Raw genomic sequence first — 22,875 nt, 5'->3', positions numbered from 1 at the left:
TATAAAATATATCTTAATATTTCTTAATATTTAATGCTAACCGAGACCCCAGAAACTGTATTTTGTTCTGCCATGCTGTGGTTCTGAATGACGATAAAACTGTCTGAAATCTGTCTGAAGCAGGTGAGGTGGGTTTAGATTTTGCCTGATTTAAAATGACAATTTGATGTTATTTCCTACAATAACCTCTGAAAAAGTGCACGTTTGCCCTACAGGCAGCCGGCTGAGCGTCTGCCGTGAACTTTGGCGACTGTTTACATCTGTTATGATGCGTAAGGATGATGAAATTAAGGTTTTAATCTGTTGGAGAAGCTAAATGAGCTTCCTGAAGCCAAATGTCTGGAATAAGAGCCCAAATCAAGATGTCTTGGAGACATCTTAGACATCCGATGGTTAAATCATTTCTTTCCTCGATCATCAGGGGAAATGTGAGATCATTGGCAGAAAAAATGGACGAGTTTGGAGCCCTGATGAGGACACAGCAGGAACATCAAGACGCCAATATCATCATTACATTCCATGTTGCCTGCTGACGCTGTGTGTGACATCATCAGCTAATGTGTGACATCATCAGCTCAGTTGTTGCCAAGCTACAGAAACCCCCGTTTTAAAAGCGTCTTCACCCAGCATGCATCAGTGTTTGCCTGCATCTTACCTGCCAGAAGGAGATGTGGCTGTCAGCGTTGGAGTAGGTTGCTAGGTAACGGCCATCGGGGGCGAATGACACTGATGTGATCGGGCCTTTGTGACCGTGGATGTTCTACAGAGAAAGAAAAATGGAGGCTTGTTTTAAACAGCAGCAGCTGACATCCGGGATTAGAATAAAAACTGAAAACGGGTCCAAGTTTCCTCTTGCATCACCGAGTTGTGATGGAGAGGTTTCAGCTGAAGAACAATGAGGAAGAAAATGTTTAAAAAGGTGCAAGATAGTTTGAAAATAATAAATAAAACGAATGCTTGAGACTCTTGAAAGTGAAATATAACTACAAAGAGCTTTTTTCCTGTGAAACAGCAGTGAGAATGCTTATGAGCTGAATGGGGATAGCTGACCATGCTTTGAAAAAAGCTGAAAATAGTTAAATTTTAGCAGTAAAAACTGTTGCTAAGGTATTGGTTGAAGGAATTTTGTGATTTTTGTGAACTACCAAACTTAACATTAGAGTTAGTCAGAGAATTTGAGAGGTTGATCTCGGTTAAAGGCTCATAGCTGAAATTCTGTAAATGTGAGCTCTTTAGTAGTTACATTGGCTGAAAGAGGACAAATTTTCCTACATTTTAAGGTATAATTTGTTTCTCTAAGTTAAACTGTATGAAAGTTAGAGGAATTTGTTTGAAAAAAATGTGCTCTTCATAAAAATCAAGAATGAGCAAAATGTTCATGTTTTTGAAACTGTCATATTTCAAAATTGGCTGAAGATTTGAAAAAGCTGAAACAATTGGTAATAGCCGAATGTCTTGTGAACATTTTAAAGTTTGAATGGTGTCTCTAGCTGAAAGCGTGCAGAAGTAGTTAGGTTGGAAAGAGGAGGATGATTTGGAAGAGCTGAATGCAGTTTCCATTCATTTGAATGACGGGAAAATTTGAATAAAAGTTGAATATCTTAAAAAGTGTAAAAGTTAAAAACACCAAAAATGATAGCAGGAATCTGCTGAAAGAGCTGAACGTTTTGACACCAAAATTGTAGAAATAGCTGAAAGTATGCACGACTAGTCAGGTGCCGAAAACTGGCGGAATAATAATGATAAAGGGAAACCTTAAAGCCTTAAAGCATTCTCACAATAAAAAAGGTTTCTGTTGTGATTTTAATCAGCATTTCAGAGGGTTGATGTGATCTACTGATGCACTTTGTAATCAGTCTCATGAGGTCTTCTAAGTGAAATTTAATTTTTCGAAGAGAATTCATCATTTTTCCAATAAGTTGCCATGGTGACGCAGCCTGCTGAGAAGTGAACAAGCTCCGCTCCACTGAAACCAAACAGCTGAGTCGCTCATCCTGCAGGTTTCAGGTGCTTCAACACACCTGATTCAGATAAAACGCAGCATCAGCAGGCTTGTGCACAGCTTAAGAATCTTTTGAAGGGATCCGTTTCATCTGAATCAGCTGCGTTGAAGCAAGGGAAACGTCTAAAACCCACCGGCTTTGGACATCCCCCGGTTTAGGCGATAACATCATTGTTTGGACCAAAATGCATTCTTCTACACCACCAGAGGTCGCGTATTCTTTAAACATAATTATCGTCTGTGTGAACAAATGACCAAAACAGAACAAATTTGGTCCCCGTTGAAATTTCATCGAGCCGTCTCTAAGAAAGTCATCACTTCAGCCGCGTTTTCCCCGACAGGAAGAGTTGGGTCTGGATGAGATAATTCCATCAGACGAGTGGCAGCTTCTGGTCCGACAGATGCTGCCAGCTGCCAGCAGAACTCAGGGGACAAAATATAACGCCGCTGCACGGCGCGTAACGCAATCAACTGTCCCACCAGATGCGGGCGTGAAACGCAATAATCGCCCTCGGAGAAATCCCCACCCGGCCTCAGCCTGCGCCTGAGATTACAAACCCAGCAGATGAGATTAGCACGCGTCACACTCAGACCCCGAAATAATAACCCGTCTGTGGCCACTGAAGCCGAGGAGAATAACGACATCACAATGAAATGAAAATCTCATATTTTTAATTCATTCTCTCCCTCCTCCTATAAGAGGAAATCACATTAGATTCCAGCAGTGTTGGGTGGAAAGCAGAGTTTTGGGTTTCTGCCATCTTCAACCCTTCTTTCTCTCAGTCTCGCTCCTCTATCATCTTCTTCTTCTTTTAAAAAACTCCCAAATCTAATTCACCGTCACTGCCTGATCAAAAGGCCGGCAGAGGTCCGTCTGCAAACAATCAGCAGCCCGAGCTAAAGAACACTGAAGGCAGAGGGAGTGGAGAATAACGTCACTCAGTGGGGTCACATGGCTCTGAAAGGATCGGATTATTGGCTAAATTACAATCAGAATGAGTTATTAAGGGTAATTCTCCTTGGATATATGGCGGTGAATGAATGGGATCAGAGGCACAAAGCGTGTCATACCCCGGTATGATAGGTGGCGCTGTACCCATTCCAGCTGTTGCTAATAGAGCCACTTCCTGTTGACCTCTTCACCACCAACAACAACAACAAACTCAGGCATTGGAGAAAGATGGAGAACGCAGAGCCAGATGAAGCTACGTCCCTCTACATTTGCTCTGTGATGAGCTGCTTGTTGCACAAACTCGATGCCCAACGGAGCATTCTCCATCGCGTTGTTTGTTTCTTTCTGACGGCGACAACAACAGGAATATCGTCTCCTTTGACTTCCGGGTCACGACCCCGGGAAAACATCTGGAGCATGCGCAGAACGCAAAGTCGGATTCACCACGTGCTTCAGCGTCTACAAGCAGGTTTAGAGTGACTTTCAACCCAGTTATCTCGGGGTCTGAATCCCATCCGATCCAGTTCTTAGTCAGATTAAGGTGTCTACATGCACTTAATAACTCAGTCTGATTGTAATTTAGCCAATAATCCAATCCTTTCAGTGCCATGTGACCCCACTGAGTGTGTGACATGAATCAAGTCTCTATTAGCTCACAATAACTGTTTTAGTTCTAAGTTGACCAGAAGAACAGCTCCTGATCAAATGAAGGAAAATACAACAGTGAACATATCTGAGATTAAGATTACAAAAGGAAGACCGGCAAACCAGCAGAAAACGAGCTGAAAGTTGCATCTTTAATCAGGAGGAATAGTACCACTAAGAGCTGTAAAGGACTAAAAGTTATCAATCAAATCAGCTTCAGAGATGGTGTGATGAACCTGAGTAAAACCTCCTGCCTTTAAAGAAACTTTAAAGAATCATGGATGAACAGATTCTTTGGTCAGAAGACACCGGAATAAATGTTTTCCGATGGGGTTCAGCGTGGTCGGCGTGGAGCTCGTCGGGCCGGACAGTGAGGCACGGGAGTGGAAGTGTGATGATACGGGGCTGCAGCGTAGCAGAGATAACATTTATAGGTGGCCTGTGGGTGAATCCCCAGTCTTCAGCATCTTGGCAGAGGAAGAATGTGTGAGCAGAAATATTACAAAATAGTTTTAAAAGAAGGAAAAAATGTGGGAACTATGACCTGGTCAACGAGCTAAGCAAGAAGAACTCTATTTGATTTAAAAAAAATCTAAATGTAAACGACTTTAAGCCCAATAGTTCCAGTGTCCATTCATTTCCTCGTTTCCAGAGCGGTCTGAAGACTTTCTGGACGGATGTGTTAAGACTACAATCCATTATTTTCATCTGTCGCCAATGGATGTTTTAAATATAAATGGCATCTTTCCTTAAAAACAGTACAGTGTGCAGAACTTATGCAAAGAACAAACGCTGACCGGCCCACATCGTGACATCGTAACAGTTTCCTCCAGCTAAATGAGTCTGATGTAAAAGGTCAATCAAAAGACGCCGAACACCAACAAGATAATGTTTGCTCTGGACAATCATAATTAATCTAACTTAAGCCTGATTTATGGTCGTCTACGGAGAGTCCTCTTCATGAGCCGTGTTAAATATAAAGATGAAAACAACAAGATGCTTTTCAAGAGTTTGTCTCAGTGCTCGATGCTTTTTACTGCGTCAGCAACGTTTTATTGTAGCGCTCGATGTTATTCAGTATCAGCAAACGGGGATAAAAATACCAAATATGTGAATAGAGCTTTTTTCTGAAGCCCAATTCATGGCAGCATGTTTGTTTCTGTCTCTGTTGATCCCACAGAGGGTGAAGTGACACACGAGTTAGCTTAAAGTTAGCTTAAGCCTGAAGGTGGCCAACGAGAACAGATTCGATCAAGAAGAAGAGGAACGATACAAAAACAGCTGGTGCTGCTCTGGACAATCAGTGTTAATCTAACTCAAGCCTGATTTATGGTCGCCTACGGAGAGCGACGGAGACTCGCGGAGACCTCAAGGGTTGTGATTGGTCGGCTAACAACATAATTTCCAGAATCACTTTCCCGGTTTAGCTCCTTCCTCTCAGAACAACAACGCCGCCATTTTTGAAAGAGTTTACTGTGTGCCGGTCAACATTTGGTTAAAATTATTTGCATTTGAACATCAACAAGCTCCAACTCCAACAACAGTCTTTCTCTCTCGGTCGCCATCGTTCACTGTGAGGAGTGGAACGGAGCCGGAAGGTGAACAACCAACCAACCACTTTCACCATAGGACGTCGCCAGATTGGGTCGTCTAACGTAGCACCGCCTGCTGATCGGGAGGTGAACTGCCTTGGGTATCCGACATCCCGACAGAGAACTTCTGAATGTTTAACAGCCTCTGCGTGACCATGGAGTCGGATTGAAGGATAGCGATGGAGAAGCATACCGAGGCCTTAAAGGGGAACACATCGCCACCTGGTGTTGGACAGACCAACTCGTCTCCACTCCTGTGCCTGTATGCTGGAACCAGGCAGCCCAGGCTGAACTCCACCCGTCACTCAACTCAACTGGATGTAAACGAACCAAAACAGCTGAACCAAAGAAAACTGCCGCTAAACCTCTGCTTTCAATCGTTTGAATGAATATCGTAATATCGCCTTCAGTGTATCAGTGGACACGTTTGCAACCTACATGTGCAGAATATAACTGTTGAATGTGCATTAAACATTGATGACTTCATAGATATTATGATCAGAGTGTGCATGTGTGTCACAGTGGACTGCTGACCAAATCAATCAGCCTATCAGAGAGCAGTGAAGCACAATGAAACCATTTACAGCACTTTGTACTTCTATACACCTGATGCCCGAGGACTGTGTGTGTGTGTGCGGATCACACAGATGCTTCACCCCGCTTGGTTTCTGTATCTGCTCTGACTAAGACTGGCAGCATCTTAAACCTCGGCTCCCCTGTGAATGACAACATTATTAAACCCCCACCAAATGTTTGTTTTCATCCGCTGAGAATTGCATCACAACGTTTCACTTTTGTGAGATCATGTTTCACAATTAATGACATGGAAGAACAAAGGTGAGCGCACAGCATTTTGGTTTTAAAACTCACATAAGGCCGATTCAACTACTGCTTTGGGTGGGAATCTCTGGTCGTGCTTTAAACTGGTTCAAGTCCTATCTCGAAGGACAGGAGGTATTTTGTTGAAATTGGTAACTGTGTCTCAGACCAAATGGCTATGACCTGTGGGGTTCCCCAGGGGTCAATCCTGGGACCCCTATTGTTCAATCTGTACATGCTTCCACTAGGCCAGCTAATACGCAGCTATAATCCTCTCTGTCTGTTTTTAAATCCAATCTTAAAACACATCTCTTCTCCTTGGCTTTTGACACGATGTGAGATGCTGCATGTATAATTTTATTTTTTTAATTTATTTTATTATTATTATTGTTTTAAATCATATAGCTGTTGTCTGTCTTTTAATTTATTCTTTTAATTTTTTTGTTTTTATTTTTCTGTACAGCACTTTGGTCAACTGAGGTTGTTGTAAAGTGCTTTATAAATAAAATTGGATTGGATTGGATTGGATTGGATAATGTGTCCACAACTATGCAGATGACACTCAGATCTACGTGTCACTGACGGCAGGAGAACACGGGCCTGTAGATACATTGTGTCGCTGCATCGAACAGATCAGTGTGTGGATGCAAAACAGTTTTCTCCAGCTAAACTCAGACAAAACTGAAATCATTGTCTGTGGCCCACAGAAACAAAGAGAAAGTGTTATCAGTCACCTTGAGACTCTCTCTCTAAAACCTGATAATCAGGTTAGAAATCTCGGGGTAATATTGGACTCAGACCTGAACTTTAACGGCCACATTAAATCAGTAACATCAGCAGCTTTTTACCATCTAAAAAACATTGCCAGAATCAAAGGAATAGTGTCTAAAGCAGACTTAGAGAGACTGATCCATGCGTTTGCCTCCAGCAGGTTAGACTGCTGTAACGGCCTGCTCACTGGGCTCTAAACGGGCTGTAAGACAGCTGCAGTACATCCAGAACGCTGCTGCTCGAGTCCTGACCAGAACCAGGAAATACGACCATATTAGTCCAGTGCTCAGGTCTCTGCACTGGCTTCCTGTCGCTCAGAGAATAGACTTTAAAACAGCAGGGGGCAGAGAGAGGGGGAACCACATGCAGCACAGGGCCGTCCGATGCGGGACTCTATAGCCTCTGTACATGGGGCGCCTGCTCAACCCCACTACGCCACAAACCACCCCTGTTTTATTATCTATTTTATTATTGTAAAAGTCTGTTGCTCACAGGCTTTTATTTTGTAAAAGTCTGCTGCTGTCTGCTGTGGAACCGGAAAAGAAAGTAATCGGCGGATCCACCAAACATGGAGAAGGGTACGGAACTTTTACTCGGCCATTTTCATGTTAAAGTTCTTCCAGACGGCGGAGTCGACAGAACCAAAGTCATCTGTAAACTCTGCCAAGTTGAATTGTCTTCTCAGCGTAGTAGTTCCAGTCTAAAATATCACTTAAAGGCAAAACACACAACTGATAGCAGCAAGTCATTCAAGGAAACAGACAGTGGAGCGAGGCTTCTACATAAAAACTACAGAAAGATGCTGATGTTAAAAGTGTGTTTGAACAACAAATGTTATGGCACTTTCATTCATATGGCAGCACATTTAAAATAAAACTAAATGCTAAAAGCTATACACTACTTTTGGATTCATTTTTGGATTTTGCGTACAAATGCGATTAATCGTGATTAATCAGGGAAATCATGTGATTAATTAGATTAAACATTTTAATCATTGCCCAGCCCTACAAAAAACGCAAATGTAAACTGAGGATGATTGCACACAGAAACATACTTAGATGCAACTCTCCACCACAATCAATGAAAGAACGTTCTGTAAGTAAAGTGACTGGATGCTATTAAACGGCTCAACTATAAAAACCACAATCTGCAGCGCTGCTATCTGTCCTGTCGCTGCAGTTTCCTGCTCTGCGTGAAGTGTAATTCCAGCTTAAAATCAGGACAATGGGCGATTCTCCAGGTTTCGGCTTGTGATGGGATGCACAGAGAGGAGGAGCGAATTCTGTGGCCCGAGCAACACCTTTTGGTGTTTTTCTTCTGCGCTTTCAGGGGTTACAGAAAGAAACCGGCGCAGAAAGGGAGAGAAGGATCTGTGAGATTGTTTCTTTGTGTTCAATTAGCAGACTCGGTCGAGTCTGTTAGAAAAAGCAAGCAGCTGGACACACACACACACACACACACACACACACACACACACACTGACAGAGTAATGCAGCTGACAAAGGGCTGTTCACAGAGGCTGATCAAAGCTGTGGCAGATGGCCATGCAGAGACCAGCTAGCTACGCTTGGACACACACTTGTACACACACACTCACAGATGAATTATGAACAAAAACTACCCCTCATCTTCTTTTTGCTTACTGTCCCCCAATTTTGGCTCCTCAATGATCCCCTATTTGTCGAGCTTTAATCTGCCTCCCTTTCCGTCCTTTTCTCCTTCGGGCCTCGGCCTCATTTCTAACACACTGAAATAAATCAAACCTTTGTAAAATGTGTTCAATCGTACCAAAAAAAACCTTTAAATTTGCCCATCACATGTAATCACAACAAGAGCAATCATCTTTTCAAAATCTCCAAATCGCAGGGCAACAAATCATCCAAAGACAAAGGGAAATTGTGTAAATTCACCTGCAGTTAGGGTTGTTATTCATTTCAAAATTGATAAAGCAGTCTGCTAATAAAGTACAGATATCCATCCATCCATTTTCTACCCCCCCCCTCCCCCCTTATCCAATTCAGGGTCAGTGGGGGGGCCGGAGCCTATCCCAGCTGCCACGGGGCGAAAGGCGGGGTGCACCCTGGATGAGTCGCCAGTCCATCACAGGGCCAACACGGACAAACCATGGAGGCCGTTTCAACTGTGAAAACTGGCCTTTATAAGAAGGATCTTCATCTGTCCTCAAGAGAAACGGCTGATGTTTTAAGGCCAAAGGTGCAGCTGAATGCTGGTACACCGACTGTCAGGTTTAAGGACAAGAGAACATAGCAGATCTGCCTCTGTTAAGATGTGTGGTCGCATGGAAAAGCTTTGTTTTTGGGTTGATGAGCATAAGAGGAGGTGGAATTCTGACATTACCTGTGTTCGAAACCGCATACTTCTCCTACTACTCATACTAACTTTTTGAGTTAGTTTGCGAGTTTGAGTAAGCGAGAAGTTCCCGGATGCATACTAGATTCTCCGAAATGTTGGGTATGCATCATGAGGTTACTACTCATACTCAAACTACCCAAGATGCAATGTAACGTGACGTTGCCGATCGTCATTTCCTGTCAAAACGGCAGTTTCAAGCTAGCTACAACGAGGGTAGGTTCACTTCCTGTTTTCAAAACAAAAGCACCAATTGTATGGTAGTGGCTTTCCCTATGATAAAAGGCAACGGGTATTTTATTTTGTGAAAATAACAGGAAGTGCGTTGCTCACTGCGGCTAGCTTTAGTAGCGCCGAATTCGTTGGAACAAAATTGTAAACAGCCGGTATTTTGTCAGGTTTTCAACACGTTGGGGATCTAAACGACTACTTTCTCGCCTGAAAATGTTTCAAATGTTGCTAAAGTTTACAGAGTTTAGAGCTTAAGAGAAATCAGCTTCATGCCGGCTGATTTCGGATCGGGCAGGAGCGAAATGCATTGTGGGTAATCGTTGCCTTTTATCATAGCCATTACGATACAATCGTTGCTTTTGTTTTGAAAACAGGAAGTGAACCTACCCTCGTTGTAGCTAGCTTGAAACTGCCGTTTTGACAGGAAATAACGATCAGCGACGTCACGTTACGTTGCATCTTGGGTAGTTTGAGTATGAGTAGTAACCTCATGATGCATACCCAACATTTCGGAGAATCTAGTATGCATCCGGGAACTTCTCGCTTACTAAAAATCACATACTAACTCAAAAAGTTAGTAGGAGTAGTAGGAGAAGTATGCGGTTTCGAACACAGTCAATGTTTCTACCACTGCTGATCACGGTCTAGCCAACATGAGCAGGATACATCCTCTGAGGCTACGAATGTCTGGCAACCCATCCATTAGGGTCTGGCAACCCATCCATTAGGGTCTGGCAACCCATCCATTAGGGTCTGGCAACCCATCCATTAGGGTTTTTGAGAGATTTAAGCGCTAACCAAAGAGCTGGACCCACTGTTAGCCATGTCATTAGCATGGCTAACAACCTTAAAAACAGCTGATGGAGACTTACAAGTAGAAGAGAACTAGTTATCTACCATGCTTAATTTGACTATGAATGTGGATAGGAAGCTTAAAACTGCCTCCAACATACTTCATTTTAGGTTGAGTACATTAGCAAACACTTGCAAGTAGGATTCAAAGTACCAAGAAGTGGGAGAATCCCTAAAAAGAAGCAGAATTAATAGAAACTGAAGGATTTTGAACTCTATTAATCAAGATGATAGCTTTCCTTTACGCTTGCAATGAAACGCACAAAACGCACGTCCCCTACGTCCATTATCAATTAAATGTTATTTAGTCTAAATACCACACACATTCAACCGTGCACACTAACAGCTGACACACGTGTACACTTGCTCACAATCAAACTAGATGTTGGGTGAATAGGGCCACGCCGTTATCAGATATAAATGACCCCCTCCACCAGACTGGACTGCTCAGGTTACTGAAAATCAATACGCAGCAAATTACCAACACACACACACAAGAAATACACAGAAACAAAGGCAAACGGCACACACACAAACACATAAAATGAACCATCTCACACACAATCAAACAAACTGGGACTAAAACATGATGCAGAGAGTCGCTGCTTAGTCATTAGGCAGTTAGCTGATAAAAGCAAAGTCAAGGGAACGGAGCTCCTCATTTCCTCCTCTTTCAATCGAGCTCATTCACACCCTTCAAATTCTGCTGCACGTCCGTTTTTTTTCCTCCTTTCATTCCAGGGAATGTTTCCCTGATGAGGATTGAGGAAAAGAAAACTACAAAGAAAGGTGAGAAACAAAGAGAGGAATCTAAAAGGAGAATGATTTATGGGACGACGGCCGACGACTGAGAATGAGAGGGTCAAAAAATGGATCAATGAACGGATGGATGATACGGAAAAAGGAAGATTTGAGGTAAAAATAGGTGGATGATGGTGCAGATTAGAGTTCAGAGTGAGGGAATGCAGGGTGGGTGGATGGGATGGTGAAAGAAGGGGTGGATTAATAGATGATGGACAGACTGTGGACTGAATGGATGGATGGAGAGGACTGTAAGAGGTATCGATGGTTGGAGGGATTATGGGTGGATAAAGGTAGAAAATTGAGTAAAGTGGCAGGCAAAACAGAATAGAAATAGAAAAATACTTCATACATCCCCCAATGGGAGAAATGAAAATTAGTCAATTAGCTAAAAAAAATATATAAATAAAATAAATAAAATAAAAGCGGAGCTGGTGAGGCTGTACCTGGCATTTTCCGGTACGGACGTCGTAGAGGGCCACTGAGCCCTGGCGAGCTCCAACAGCAATTCGGTGACTTCGGTCACAATAACCCACCATGTAAAACCTGCACAAATGGACACGTAGATACATCAACTGGGCATGACTAAACGCTTTAGAACAAAGTTAGGGATAAATATAAATGGCAGCCATTAAGATGGTCGCACCCTCATCACTCAGTGGGGTCACATGGCACTGAAAGGATCGGATTATTGGCTAAATTACAATCAGACTTAATCTCAGGTAGGTTCACTGTTGTATTTTCCTTCATTTGTTCAGGAGCTGTTCTTCTGGTCAATTTAGAACTAATACAGTTATTGTGAGCTAATAGAGACTTGATTCATGTCAATCACTCAGTGGGGTCACATGGCACTGAAAGGATCGGATTATTGGCTAAATTACAATCAGACTGAGTTATTAAGTGCATGTAGACACCTTAATCTGACTAAGAAGTGGATCGGATCGGATTCAGACCCCGAGATAACTGGGTTGAAAGTCACTCTAAACCTGCTTGTAGACGCTGAAGCACGTGGTGAATCAGACTTTGCGTTCTGCGCATGCTCCAGATGTTTTCCCGGGGTCGTGACCCGGAAGTCAAAGGAGACGATATTCCTGTTGTTGTCGCCGTCAGAAAGAAACAAACAACGCGATGGAGAATGCTCCGTTGGGCATCGAGTTTGTGCAACAAGCAGCTCATCACAGAGCAAATGTAGAGGGACGTAGCTTCATCTGGCTCTGCGTTCTCCATCTTTCTCCAATGCCTGAGTTTGTTGTTGTTGTTGGTGGTGAAGAGGTCAACAGGAAGTGGCTCTATTAGCAACAGTTGGAATGGGTACAGCGCCACCTATCATACCGGGGTATGACACGCTTTGTGCCTCTGATCCCATTCATTCACCGCCATATATCCAAGGAGAATTACCCATTAATAACTCATTCTAATTGTAATTTAGCCAATAATCTAAACCTTTCAGTTTCATGTGACCCCACTGAGTGAACGTAGCTTCAGTTTAATCACACGTTGACGCTTTTGATAGGTGGCGTCAACATCGTATGACACGCTTTGTGCCTATGATCCCATTCATTCACTGCCATAACCCAACTACATATAGATATAATCAAATTAATCTCACAATGTAGACCCACTGAGTGTCTCCCAGGATACTTAAAATACCAGCTTGATTTTGGTTCACCAAAGGCATATCTCCACATGGTCTTTGTGGACCATGGCCTCACCCATTAGCAGACCCGACGGCTTCTTTAGCCACATATATTGTCGGTGAGGTTCGTTGCTGCTACTGGGAGAGCAGAAGCTGTCCCCATCACATATTAAAATATTCAGAAACATGCACACAGATTGAAGTTGGTGCTTCCACAAGCCCCGAGGCGCATCAAATGTGAGTTGACCTCTGACCTTTGACAACAAATCGTCGGATAAGTTCACACCCTGCTGATTTCCTTCTGAGCAAATGGTTTCGAAAGGACTCACACCAATGCACACACTTACTTGCAAATAGCAGGGAAACACTCCTGCAGTCCTTTCTTCTTCACCAGAGAACCCTCAATGCAGTACATGATGATATCCATCACCTGAAAAAGAGGTTTGGTTGTCTGTTATTGGGCTGCTTTTCACAGCAAATATAACATGAGATATGTGTAATGTTTTTTTTACTTCAACCAGTAGATCGACAACATCTCCAGGCATCTTCTCTATCAGGATGTCGATCACTCGCAGGATCTCCGTCTTAGCTCTGGCCAGAGTGGTGGTGTGAACGTTTTGCTGTGACTGAGAGTTCGCTTGAGCCGCGTTGAACCGATGAACCTGAAAAACAACCAAAAACCAGGGTTGAGAAAAAAAACAAAAATATGTCATGAAGGGGACAAAATCCCCTTTTCTTTGCTTATTAGAGCACCGAAGTCACTGAGAACTAAGAGACTTCAACATATCCACGTGGTTTAGTAGAAAGTCTCCACATTTTTATCTTTTTTTAATTTATTAATAAATAATAAATAAAATAAAAATAAAAATAAATAAATAAATAAATAAATAAATAAATAAATAAAAATAAATAATTTATTTATAAAATGTATTTATTTTATCTTTATTTTTATTTTTTTTTATCATACAACTTCAATTTCAAATCATGCTGCGTTTACTGTACCCCAGAAAAGGGAAGTCGAAGCTCCTTAGCTCCTGCTTTTAGCTTTTCTACAGCTAACAGCTGCTCAACTCGCATCATTTCCTACGTTTTACATCCCGACTAAGAAATCCTTAAAACTTCGTTTTGGCCTAAATTCATTTTCTCAAAGTCAGAACTTTGAAATTGGACCCAGAGATTTAGGGATGGGAATTATTAAGAATTTAGCAATTCCGGTTCCATTATCGATATCGCTAATCGATTCGGTTCTCTTGTCGATTCTCATCCAGTTATATATATAGTACAAATGGCTTTGGTTGCAGTAACACTTTAATTTCAAGTTAGCACCAACATTTTGTCTATTTTCTCCTGTGATATTTTACTTTTCCTGCCTCGATGAAAGGGGGAGCTACAAGTGTGCGTGAGCCTGCCACTGAGCCTGCCACTGAGCCTGCCACTGAGCCTGCCACTGAGCCTGCCACTGAGCCTGCCACTGAGCCTGCCACTGAGCCTGCCACTGAGCCTGCCTCTGAACCTGCCTCTGAGCCTGCCTCTGAGCCTGCCTCTGAGCCTGCCTCTGAGCCCGCCTCTGAGCCCGCCTCTGAGCCCGCCTCTGAACCCGCCTCTGAACCCGCCTCTGAGCCTGCCACTGAGCCTGCCACTGAGCCTGCCACTGAGCCTGCCACTGAGCCTGCCTCTGAACCCGCCTCTGAGCCTGCCTCTGAGCCTGCCTCTGAGCCCGCCTCTGAGCCCGCCTCTGAGCCCGCCTCTGAACCTGCCTCTGAACCTGCCTCTGAACCTGCCTCTGAGCCTGCCTCTGAACCTGCCACTGAGCCTGCCTCTGAACCCGCCACTGAGCCTGCCTCTGAGCCCGCCACTGAGCCTGCCACTGAGCCTGCCACTGAACCTCCAAAAATATGGCGAAAATCTATGTTTTTTAGGCTATGGACATATTTTGATTTCCTAGGAAATGAAAGCAGATATCCTGAAATCCCTCTGTAATTTTCTTTACATTTTGTGTGTAAACAAAATGAAAAAAGAATTTTGCACCTGGTTTTATTATATGTTCAGATCTATCTTCCGGAAATATATGCAAATGTGCGCATATTTATTAAGATAATGTCTAATTTGCAAAATCAAACAAACAAATTTCTAAAACTTGTAATACATTTTTTTCCACACTTTTGTAAGTAATCAACTGAGGAAGTTTCATGGTGATACTTATTATTTAAAAAATATTACCCAATTCACCTGTAGTGCCCGCCTACAGGTGAACTTTTACAAATTGTGTCAATGTAAAAGTGGAGCTGATATGTTGCTTTTAAAAAGTATCCAAAAAGGAATCTGAGGACCCTCTGAACCTGCTGTTTGGATGCTTCTCTCTCACCTCTCTGGCGATGGTGGTGATGAAGGCGGGTGGCCGGGCGGTGGCGATGAGAGAGAGGGCGTGACGCGCCGAGCGAGCCGAGTCCGCCGGGGGGTTTAAGGGCAAACCCATAGTAATGCTGTGGAGAAAGAAACGGGCAGACGGTGAAGAGGTGAACTGCTTTTCTTATGTTCGTGCTTCATTCATAGCTCTCAGCAAATATGAGTTAAGCAGCACTAAAATGCAGTGTTGTAACAGCTTTGTGTTCATGGTTCACAAACTGTAATGTCATTTAAATAAATAAACAAATAACTAATAAGAAAAAAAAGAAAAGAATAAATAAATAAATAAAATAAAATAAAATAAAATAAAATAAAATAAAATAAAATAAAATAAAATAAAATAAATTAATGAATGCATTCCAAATTAAAGCCGCAAGCAGCCTTGAGCGGGACCGAGATGTGCGCACGTTGGGGCAGCAGCTCTGCCCACACGCATGATACCCTCTGCGTACGTACGAGCACATAAAAACCCCAATGTGGAGGGGTTTTTTAACATTTCTAGGGGGCGCCACTGAGCCATTTTGGACACGGTACCCTTTACATACGTATGAGGTCGTCAGGGTGGACGTGTGTGCCAAGTTTCATGACCTTGTGATGATGATAAGGCTTTCAAACCACAAACTCCATCACACGATTTTCGCCGCCTGGCCACGCCCACACCGTTCAGAGTTTGGAAAAGTTTCTCCATGATTTGTAACCCCCATGTCTTAAGAGTAACCTGGCCAAGTTTGGAGCTGTTACCATTAAATCTGTAGGAGGAGTTCGATCAAATGCGAGGTTTGGAAAAAAAAAAGACGTTTCCAACCACCAGCAGGTGGCGCTAAAGGTAGATGTCACTATGATAATATGTGCGCGTTCAGGCTGGGTCCAGCATTCACCGTATGAAGTTTGGGACAGATTGAATCATGTATGTGGGAGTTATAAGCGACTTAATTTTTTGTGGCGAGTGATGGCGAGTCATCAAACTTTGAGGCGTCGCCCCAAGTTTGAAGTCTGTAGCATTAAATCTGTAGGACGAGTTCGATCATATGCAAGGCGTGGAATTGGTCAAAAGTGGCACCAAAACGCACCTTCCATTCAAAATGGCCGCCTTCCTGTGGACGTGGGACCATGGCGGCAAGAGACTTTTTTGTGCGTCTGGGCATGATGAATGAGTGTACCAAATTTTGTCGACCCACGCAAAACTAACCCCATAATAAAAGGGTAATAAAAGCCTTTGTTCATTTCAACGCATTCGGATGATGTTATCATGAGTTCATCTTCTCCAAAACCAGGAAAAAAACGGACAAACGAGTGACGAGAAGTCTTCATTTAACTAAGGAATTTCAGCATTTCATCATCGTAAATGATGAAATGGACTGGACTCAGGTCAGCTGGTCCAGTCCAGAGTCCAGACTAAACATGGAGAAGCAGCATTTAGCTGTTATGCTGCAAACAAGTGGAACAAACTGCCAGTGGAGATGAAACTTTCACCAAATGGAGACATTTTTAAATCCAGGTTAAAAACATTTCTGTTCTCATGTGTCTATGCATGAAATCTGCACGATATCTTTGAACTTATCTGCTTGCTTTTAGAAATAGAAAAATACTTTATTCAAATTCAAATTAGTCAAGTAGCTAAAAAAAATTATAAATATTTACAATGATTGTATATTAACAAAAACAATAATAATACCAATTCTAGTAAAAATACTACTACTAACTAATAATAATAATAATAATAATAATGATAAATGACTAAATAAACAAATAAATTTAAATAATTCAATTTTAATTTAAAATTATAATTAAAATTAAATAAAAATTCTAAAAATTCAAATTCAATTAAAAAAAAAATTTAAAAAAAAATAAATCAATCAATTTGAGAAGAACTTAGCAGTCACTGTTGCCTGATGCTGTGGGAACAAATGACCAATTTTAATAATTTTATTTGTTTCTCTTTATATTCTTTTATGTATTTTTAATGCTTCTTACACTCCCTGCTGCAATGCTTTTATTTTATGTGAAGCACTTTGAATTGTTTTGTACATGAAATGTGCTACAAATAAATTTGATTTGATAAAAAACACCCTCAAACTTCTCCCTCCCTTAAATAAAGTCGATCACAGAGGATTTTTATCATCAATGTTCAACGGTGGTTTGTAGCTTTTCAACAGACTTTTTTTTCTCCGTTGACAAAGAGGGAAAAACACACAATATTTGTGGGATTTTACCCGTCTAATGAGGGAGCCAAACAGCCCGAACAAAGCACTTTGGGAAGAAAACGAGATAAATCTGAGAAGCAGAGCGGAGAGAGATTGAGTCTTCCTAATATATGGACTGAAGAGATTAGCGAGCAGCTTATAATGTCAAGGCCAAGTCAATGGGAGCCATTCACCGGGCGACAGCATAATGGACTCCCACAATGCAACAGGAATTAGACACACACGCACATCCTAACAGCTGGCCACACACCCCTCAGAGCGAGGGCGAGAGAAAAGAGGGGAAGACCACGAGGCCGAGGGAGGCCGAGGGAGGCCACCTTGTTAACAAATGACTTCGGGGAGAGAGAGAAGGAGGGAGGGATGGGAGGAGGAGGGACAACCAAGCTCATCTGATTACCCATCACAGCTACACATCATGCAATTAATGCCGGTAATATATTGGCAATGCATCAGCGATATTGAAAAGTTGAATTTAATTTTGAGAGGCGGCTGTAATTGGAAACAGTCGACATGTTGACGTAACGCGGCGGAAACGTGGAGCGCTAATTGTGCCGAGACCCCGGCGAGGTTAATGGCCGACATTTAGCAGGTGTAATGAGATAATCTGGATTATCGTTTGAGTCATGAGAGAACATGCATGCACATACAGGAGAAGAGGTTTCAGGTTTCCAGGGATCCAAAGATCCAGAGGAAATGTTTAAAAAAGGTAATGCAATGTATGTGGACATGTATCCATCAAGTCAAATTAAATAACATTTATTTGTAGCACATTTCATGTCCAAAACAATTCAAAGTGCTTCACAGAAAATAAAAGCATTGCAGCAGGGAGTCACTGGAATAAATGCCCCTCCAAAAATAAGTAAAGAAACAACAAATAAAAGACGTTTTTGCTTGAAATAAGCAAAAAATGGAACTAGTGAAAATCGGCTTGTCAAGATTTCTTGAAATAAGATGTGATATTTAGGACTTTTGAGTTAAAAGTGATCTTGAAATTAAAAAAGTTTCACTGAAAGTTTCACAAAAAAAGTAAATGCTTTTGTTTCCCCCCAACAGTGCCTGTAACATCGATGGTTTTAACTTAAATACCTATCGGTAACGTACAAATACTGGCGTAAATGCTTTTTTTCCCCCCCCAACATTGCCTGTAACACGGCTGGTGAAAAAAAAAAAAGACGGTAGCCTACCTGGAAAAGTTACTGATCGCCTTTAACTTTAAAAGCTGCATCATGTGCATTTCGGCGTTTGTTTTCCATGTTGAGGGCGATTGAATTAATTTGTAATTAAATATAATTTAGTAGTATAAGTATGTTTGATTTATCGTACAATTTCATTGGACCACTGTGAACCATTCGTTGATGTTATTGGTCTAATGTTACGAGGCTAAATATAAGCCGCAGTTCTCAAAGCCTGGGGAAAGAGTACCGGCTCACTGGAAAAAATCTAAATCTTACCAAGTATATTTGTCTCATTGAGTATCTCATTACACTTAATATAAGACACAACAAGCACCATTTCAGCCAGATATAGGGACTTGTTTTAATACAATACATCTGGAATATCTTGTTAAATGAAAAAGTCTTGAAAACATCTTGTTTTGAGTCATATTTCACATGAAACAAGCTTTTTTTTTTTAAATTTAAAGAGGTTTTTAAGCTAATTTCAAGATCACTTTTAACTCAAAAGTCCTAAATATCACATATTATTTCAAGAATTCTTGACAAGCCGATTTTCACTAGTTCCATTGGCAGATTTTTTTGCTTATTTCAAGCAAAAACGTCTTTTATTTGTTGTTTTTTTACTTATTTTTGGAGGGGCATTTTTTCCAGTGCTTATAGTCCAGAATTTACGGTAGTCAAATAATTATTTTATTTTATTAATATTTATTTATTTATTTATTTTTTGGTGGCCACGTTGTTTTGTTTTGCTGTTTGTTGTCAGAAAATCTAATAAAAATATTAAAAAATAAATATAAAAATAAAAAAAGTAATGCAAACAATATAAGTGTGTATGGAAGCGGTTTCACTGAAAACAGACGGTGAGTTGGGGCCGAAATGTTTCAACTGAACGCTGAACTTTCTGGTGCTTCATGTGGAGGTGGAGGGACTGGAGTGCAGGGTTCAGCGTGTGTGAACCTGGCAACATGACTGCATTCACAGCCGATACCACGCTGACATTATCCAGTCGATACGGAGTCGCACACATGCAGACACAGCCAGGACTGGAAAAGTATTGATTTTCGACTGCGAGGGAGGAGCGAATGACCTGGAGTCACATGATGAGAGTCCCCGCCGTAAGAAAGCAGAACAGTCTGCACACGGTTGGCTGGCTGTTGGGGCGCTGACTGAGTCACGGATTGGGTCTCACAGCGGGGGGCAGATGGGGTAACCGGTTGGTTTGCTGGCAGGCTTACGGACTGATTTATTGACCGGCTCCTGAACTGGCTTACTGATTGCTGTGTTCACAGACACATGCGAGGCCCCCCGACACTTTTGGCAGAAGCTTCATCGTGCAGGATACGCTCGGGAAGTAGTAGTTTCATGTATAAAGGCTGAACAACTTTAACACAACCTTAGACGAACAAACTGCTTCTGGATAATGGCTTAGTTTTAGTTAAATAACCAGAGGTGGGTAGTAACGAGTTACATTTATTTGAGTAAGTTTTTGAAAACATTATACTTCTAGGAGTAGTTTTAAATCTCTATACTTTTTACTTTTCCTTGAGTAGATGTGTGCAGCAGAAACTGTCCTCTTACTCCGCTACATTAGGCTACAATGAGCTGGTTACTTCTCTTCTTACCTCTTTGGTATTCTACGCCTCATTATTTTTATCCCCCCGCGTACGCCTCATTTTAATGTTTTATTCTGACAGAGAGAGAGACTTCCGCCAAAGGCTCTACCACCTGACTGTGTTCCACCAATCAGACGCAGCCGTGCGGTCTGGTCACGTGACAATACTCAATCTCAGCGGCGGGACGGGTTAGCTTTAGCATTAGCAGTCGTAGCAAACAAACAAAGAAACAGATGAAAAATGTCAGAACCAACGGTGGGAAATGAAGACGCAGACGAGGCCTCATACTGAAAGCATGTTTACCTTACAAAGAGTGAGAAACAGCAGCTACATTATGTGTCTTCTGTGTCAACCAAAACAAACGCACATTTCAGCAGAAACTCAACATCTAACTTGAGGAAACATGTAGCGCTAAGTTTCCTAAACTCGTTTTTTCCCCCATGGATAGGTGAATGTTTGTTTTTTAGGTTACATATGGGTTACATATGTTTTAAACATTTCCTAAGTCTCTTTTATTTTTTATTGAAGTTCTTGAATTTACCTGGATTACTTTAATTTAAGCTATTTTGTAATTAATTAATTTATTTTTATTTATTTTATCAATTGGATGAACTCTAATTTGCCTAAAGATGATTATTTAGTATTTTTGTCTGTCTGATTGAATGCTTGTGTTAACAAATAAATCAGACGTTACTCAGCAGTTACTCAGTACTTGAGGAGTTTTTTCACCGAGCACTTTTTTACTCTTACTCAAGTAATTATTTGGATGAATACTTTTTACTTTTACTTGAGTAAAATTTTTGGCTGCTCTACCCACCTCTGTAAATAGATAAGGTGCCATTTATTACACAGCGCTGCCAGTGCAACATGCTAACTGAGGCCTGCAGAGTCTGAGATGTAGCCCTTGAGTTTCTGACCTTGGGGTGACCTTTAACCTTTAACAGGCCAAACCTGTTAATTACACTGCTAGTTATGCTGAACTTTCCTCTTTGTTTTGCTTGACGTTTTATGTTTTTCTGCCACCACATAAACCAGCCATCTGTCCTCTTTACTTTCAGAAGTTTACCTTCATTTTGTTCAGTCATGTGTGGAACATGTCCACGAACATAACGCACACCCCTGTTTGTATTCTGTACACGTCGGCTGTCTTGAGTTTGACACGGATGCTGTGAATTAGCTTTAAAGTGCCAGACAAAGGAGTAGCAGAGTGCCGTCTTTACCCCCCCGAGAGGCACATGCATGGATTTGTGCATGGCTTGTTGAGTCAGTATCTCACTAAGGGCATAAGAGAGGATTTACAGTATATGCTAACAGATATTTCTGTTTTCTAGTTGGCATCTACTACTGGCTCAGTACCCGATGGTTTAAAGAAAAAGCTTTACTCAAAAACTGATTTACTAGATGGTTGTGTTAGTTCCTTTCTGAGTGTGATTGATTTCTGAGAGGGTAGATAATGTGAAAAATTAAATGCTTGACTATGCACTGGCTGGTTTTGATTTCACTAAAGCATTTCTTTATGTGCCTTGTTGGGTCGTCACTTTTTTCTTCAAAAGGTCGAACAGAGAATCAGAACCTCCAAATCCGAGACCATGGTCCTCAGCCGAAAAAGGGTGGCGAAGCTCTCGATTTATCGGTCAGTCTATAGCCCCTTTCACACTGTGACCCGCTACCTTAGCGGGTCCAAATTGCACCTTCGACCCGCGTCGAGCAATGTGAACGCTTGGCGTGTCAGGGTGACCCGTGTCGCCTGAAGCTGAGTTCAGGGGGCGTGGCCTAGTGGCAGAGCGTCACACGAAACACATAAAATGCTGGGCGTGTACAATGACGTAGGCACAAGCCATGCGTCGGAGGTAGGGTGAAATACACCTGTCTGCATCTAATTTTTCAAACAAACGATGGCGGGACACCTTGAGAACTCGTTTTTGCAATGCAGTTCATGGAGATGTTACTTTACGGTGCGTCTTGCTGCGTGGGAAACCGCGCTCTCCCATCTTTCTCGCCAGCCCTTCCAGCAGATGTCCATCCTTCACCGTCCCCGACATGTGGCGGTAAATAACGTCCTCTGCTCGGAGGCTGAGGAGCTCGCGGACCTCCTTGTCTCCCCAGTTGGCCATATTAAAAAATGTCTCGAACTTGATGTAAAACAGAGTAAAACTTGTCCTCACCTGTCGCTGTTGTTCTGAATCATCTTTTAAACTCCTCACGTCACGCCACGCCCACGTACGACCCGCGTCGATTGCGTTCACATCAAACTCGGCTCGGCAAAAAGACTAGGGTCCCACGCGGGTCGAAAGGCGAGTCGAGTTGACGCGGCAGCCCGGGTCGGCAGTGTGAACACAACAGCCGACACGCTAAATTCGCGAATTAAACGCGGGTTATTCGGCAGTGTGAAAGGGGCTTATGTTGCTACCCTCACCTATGGTCACGACCAAAATGGGCTTCCTCCGCCAAACTCCAAGCTCTCCGCCTCTGCCATGTTGTTGTTTGGATCCATGCTCCCTGAGCGCTGCCGTAAATTAGTCTTTGCGAGTGATGTAAAATGCTACCGCTAAAGGCTCGTGTATACTTCGCAGCAGTGTGTCGCAGTGAGCTTGTCACAGACACGACGCAGTTATTTTTGATTTGTGCCTTGAAGCGCTGTCTGCGCTATGTTGATCCCACGCCACAACGCAAGAGGGACAATCACGAACAAGCTAGGATTGTGGGTGTTATGGTTACGGAGGTCATTCAACAACAATGGCGACTGGACGAATGCGCACTTTGATTGAGATGCAGCTGATCGATCTAGAAATAGAAGAAATATTGC

The 22,875-nt window shown here is 42.3% G+C and overlaps 1 protein-coding gene across 4 annotated transcripts in view; it reads right to left on the bottom strand.

Annotated features, from left to right (window-relative positions):
• The window catches only part of wdr7 (WD repeat domain 7), a 153,438-nt gene that overhangs the window by 6,563 nt on the left and 124,000 nt on the right, over window positions 1-22,875 (bottom strand). For all 4 annotated transcript variants that reach the window (XM_075456574.1, XM_075456575.1, XM_075456577.1 and 1 more), the window contains 5 exons: window positions 15,037-15,154; window positions 13,184-13,333; window positions 13,019-13,101; window positions 11,482-11,581; window positions 656-760 (listed from right to left, as the gene is read on the bottom strand). In XM_075456574.1, the coding sequence (XP_075312689.1) occupies window positions 656-760; window positions 11,482-11,581; window positions 13,019-13,101; window positions 13,184-13,333; window positions 15,037-15,154 (556 nt within the window). The remainder of the gene's footprint in view (window positions 1-655; window positions 761-11,481; window positions 11,582-13,018; window positions 13,102-13,183; window positions 13,334-15,036; window positions 15,155-22,875) is intronic.

The sequence above is a fragment of the Odontesthes bonariensis genome, chromosome 22 (assembly GCF_027942865.1).
Source record: "Odontesthes bonariensis isolate fOdoBon6 chromosome 22, fOdoBon6.hap1, whole genome shotgun sequence".
NCBI lineage: Eukaryota > Metazoa > Chordata > Actinopteri > Atheriniformes > Atherinopsidae > Odontesthes > Odontesthes bonariensis.
Note: the sequence above shows the minus strand (reverse complement) of the source record. Positions and strands in the feature narration are given on the sequence as shown.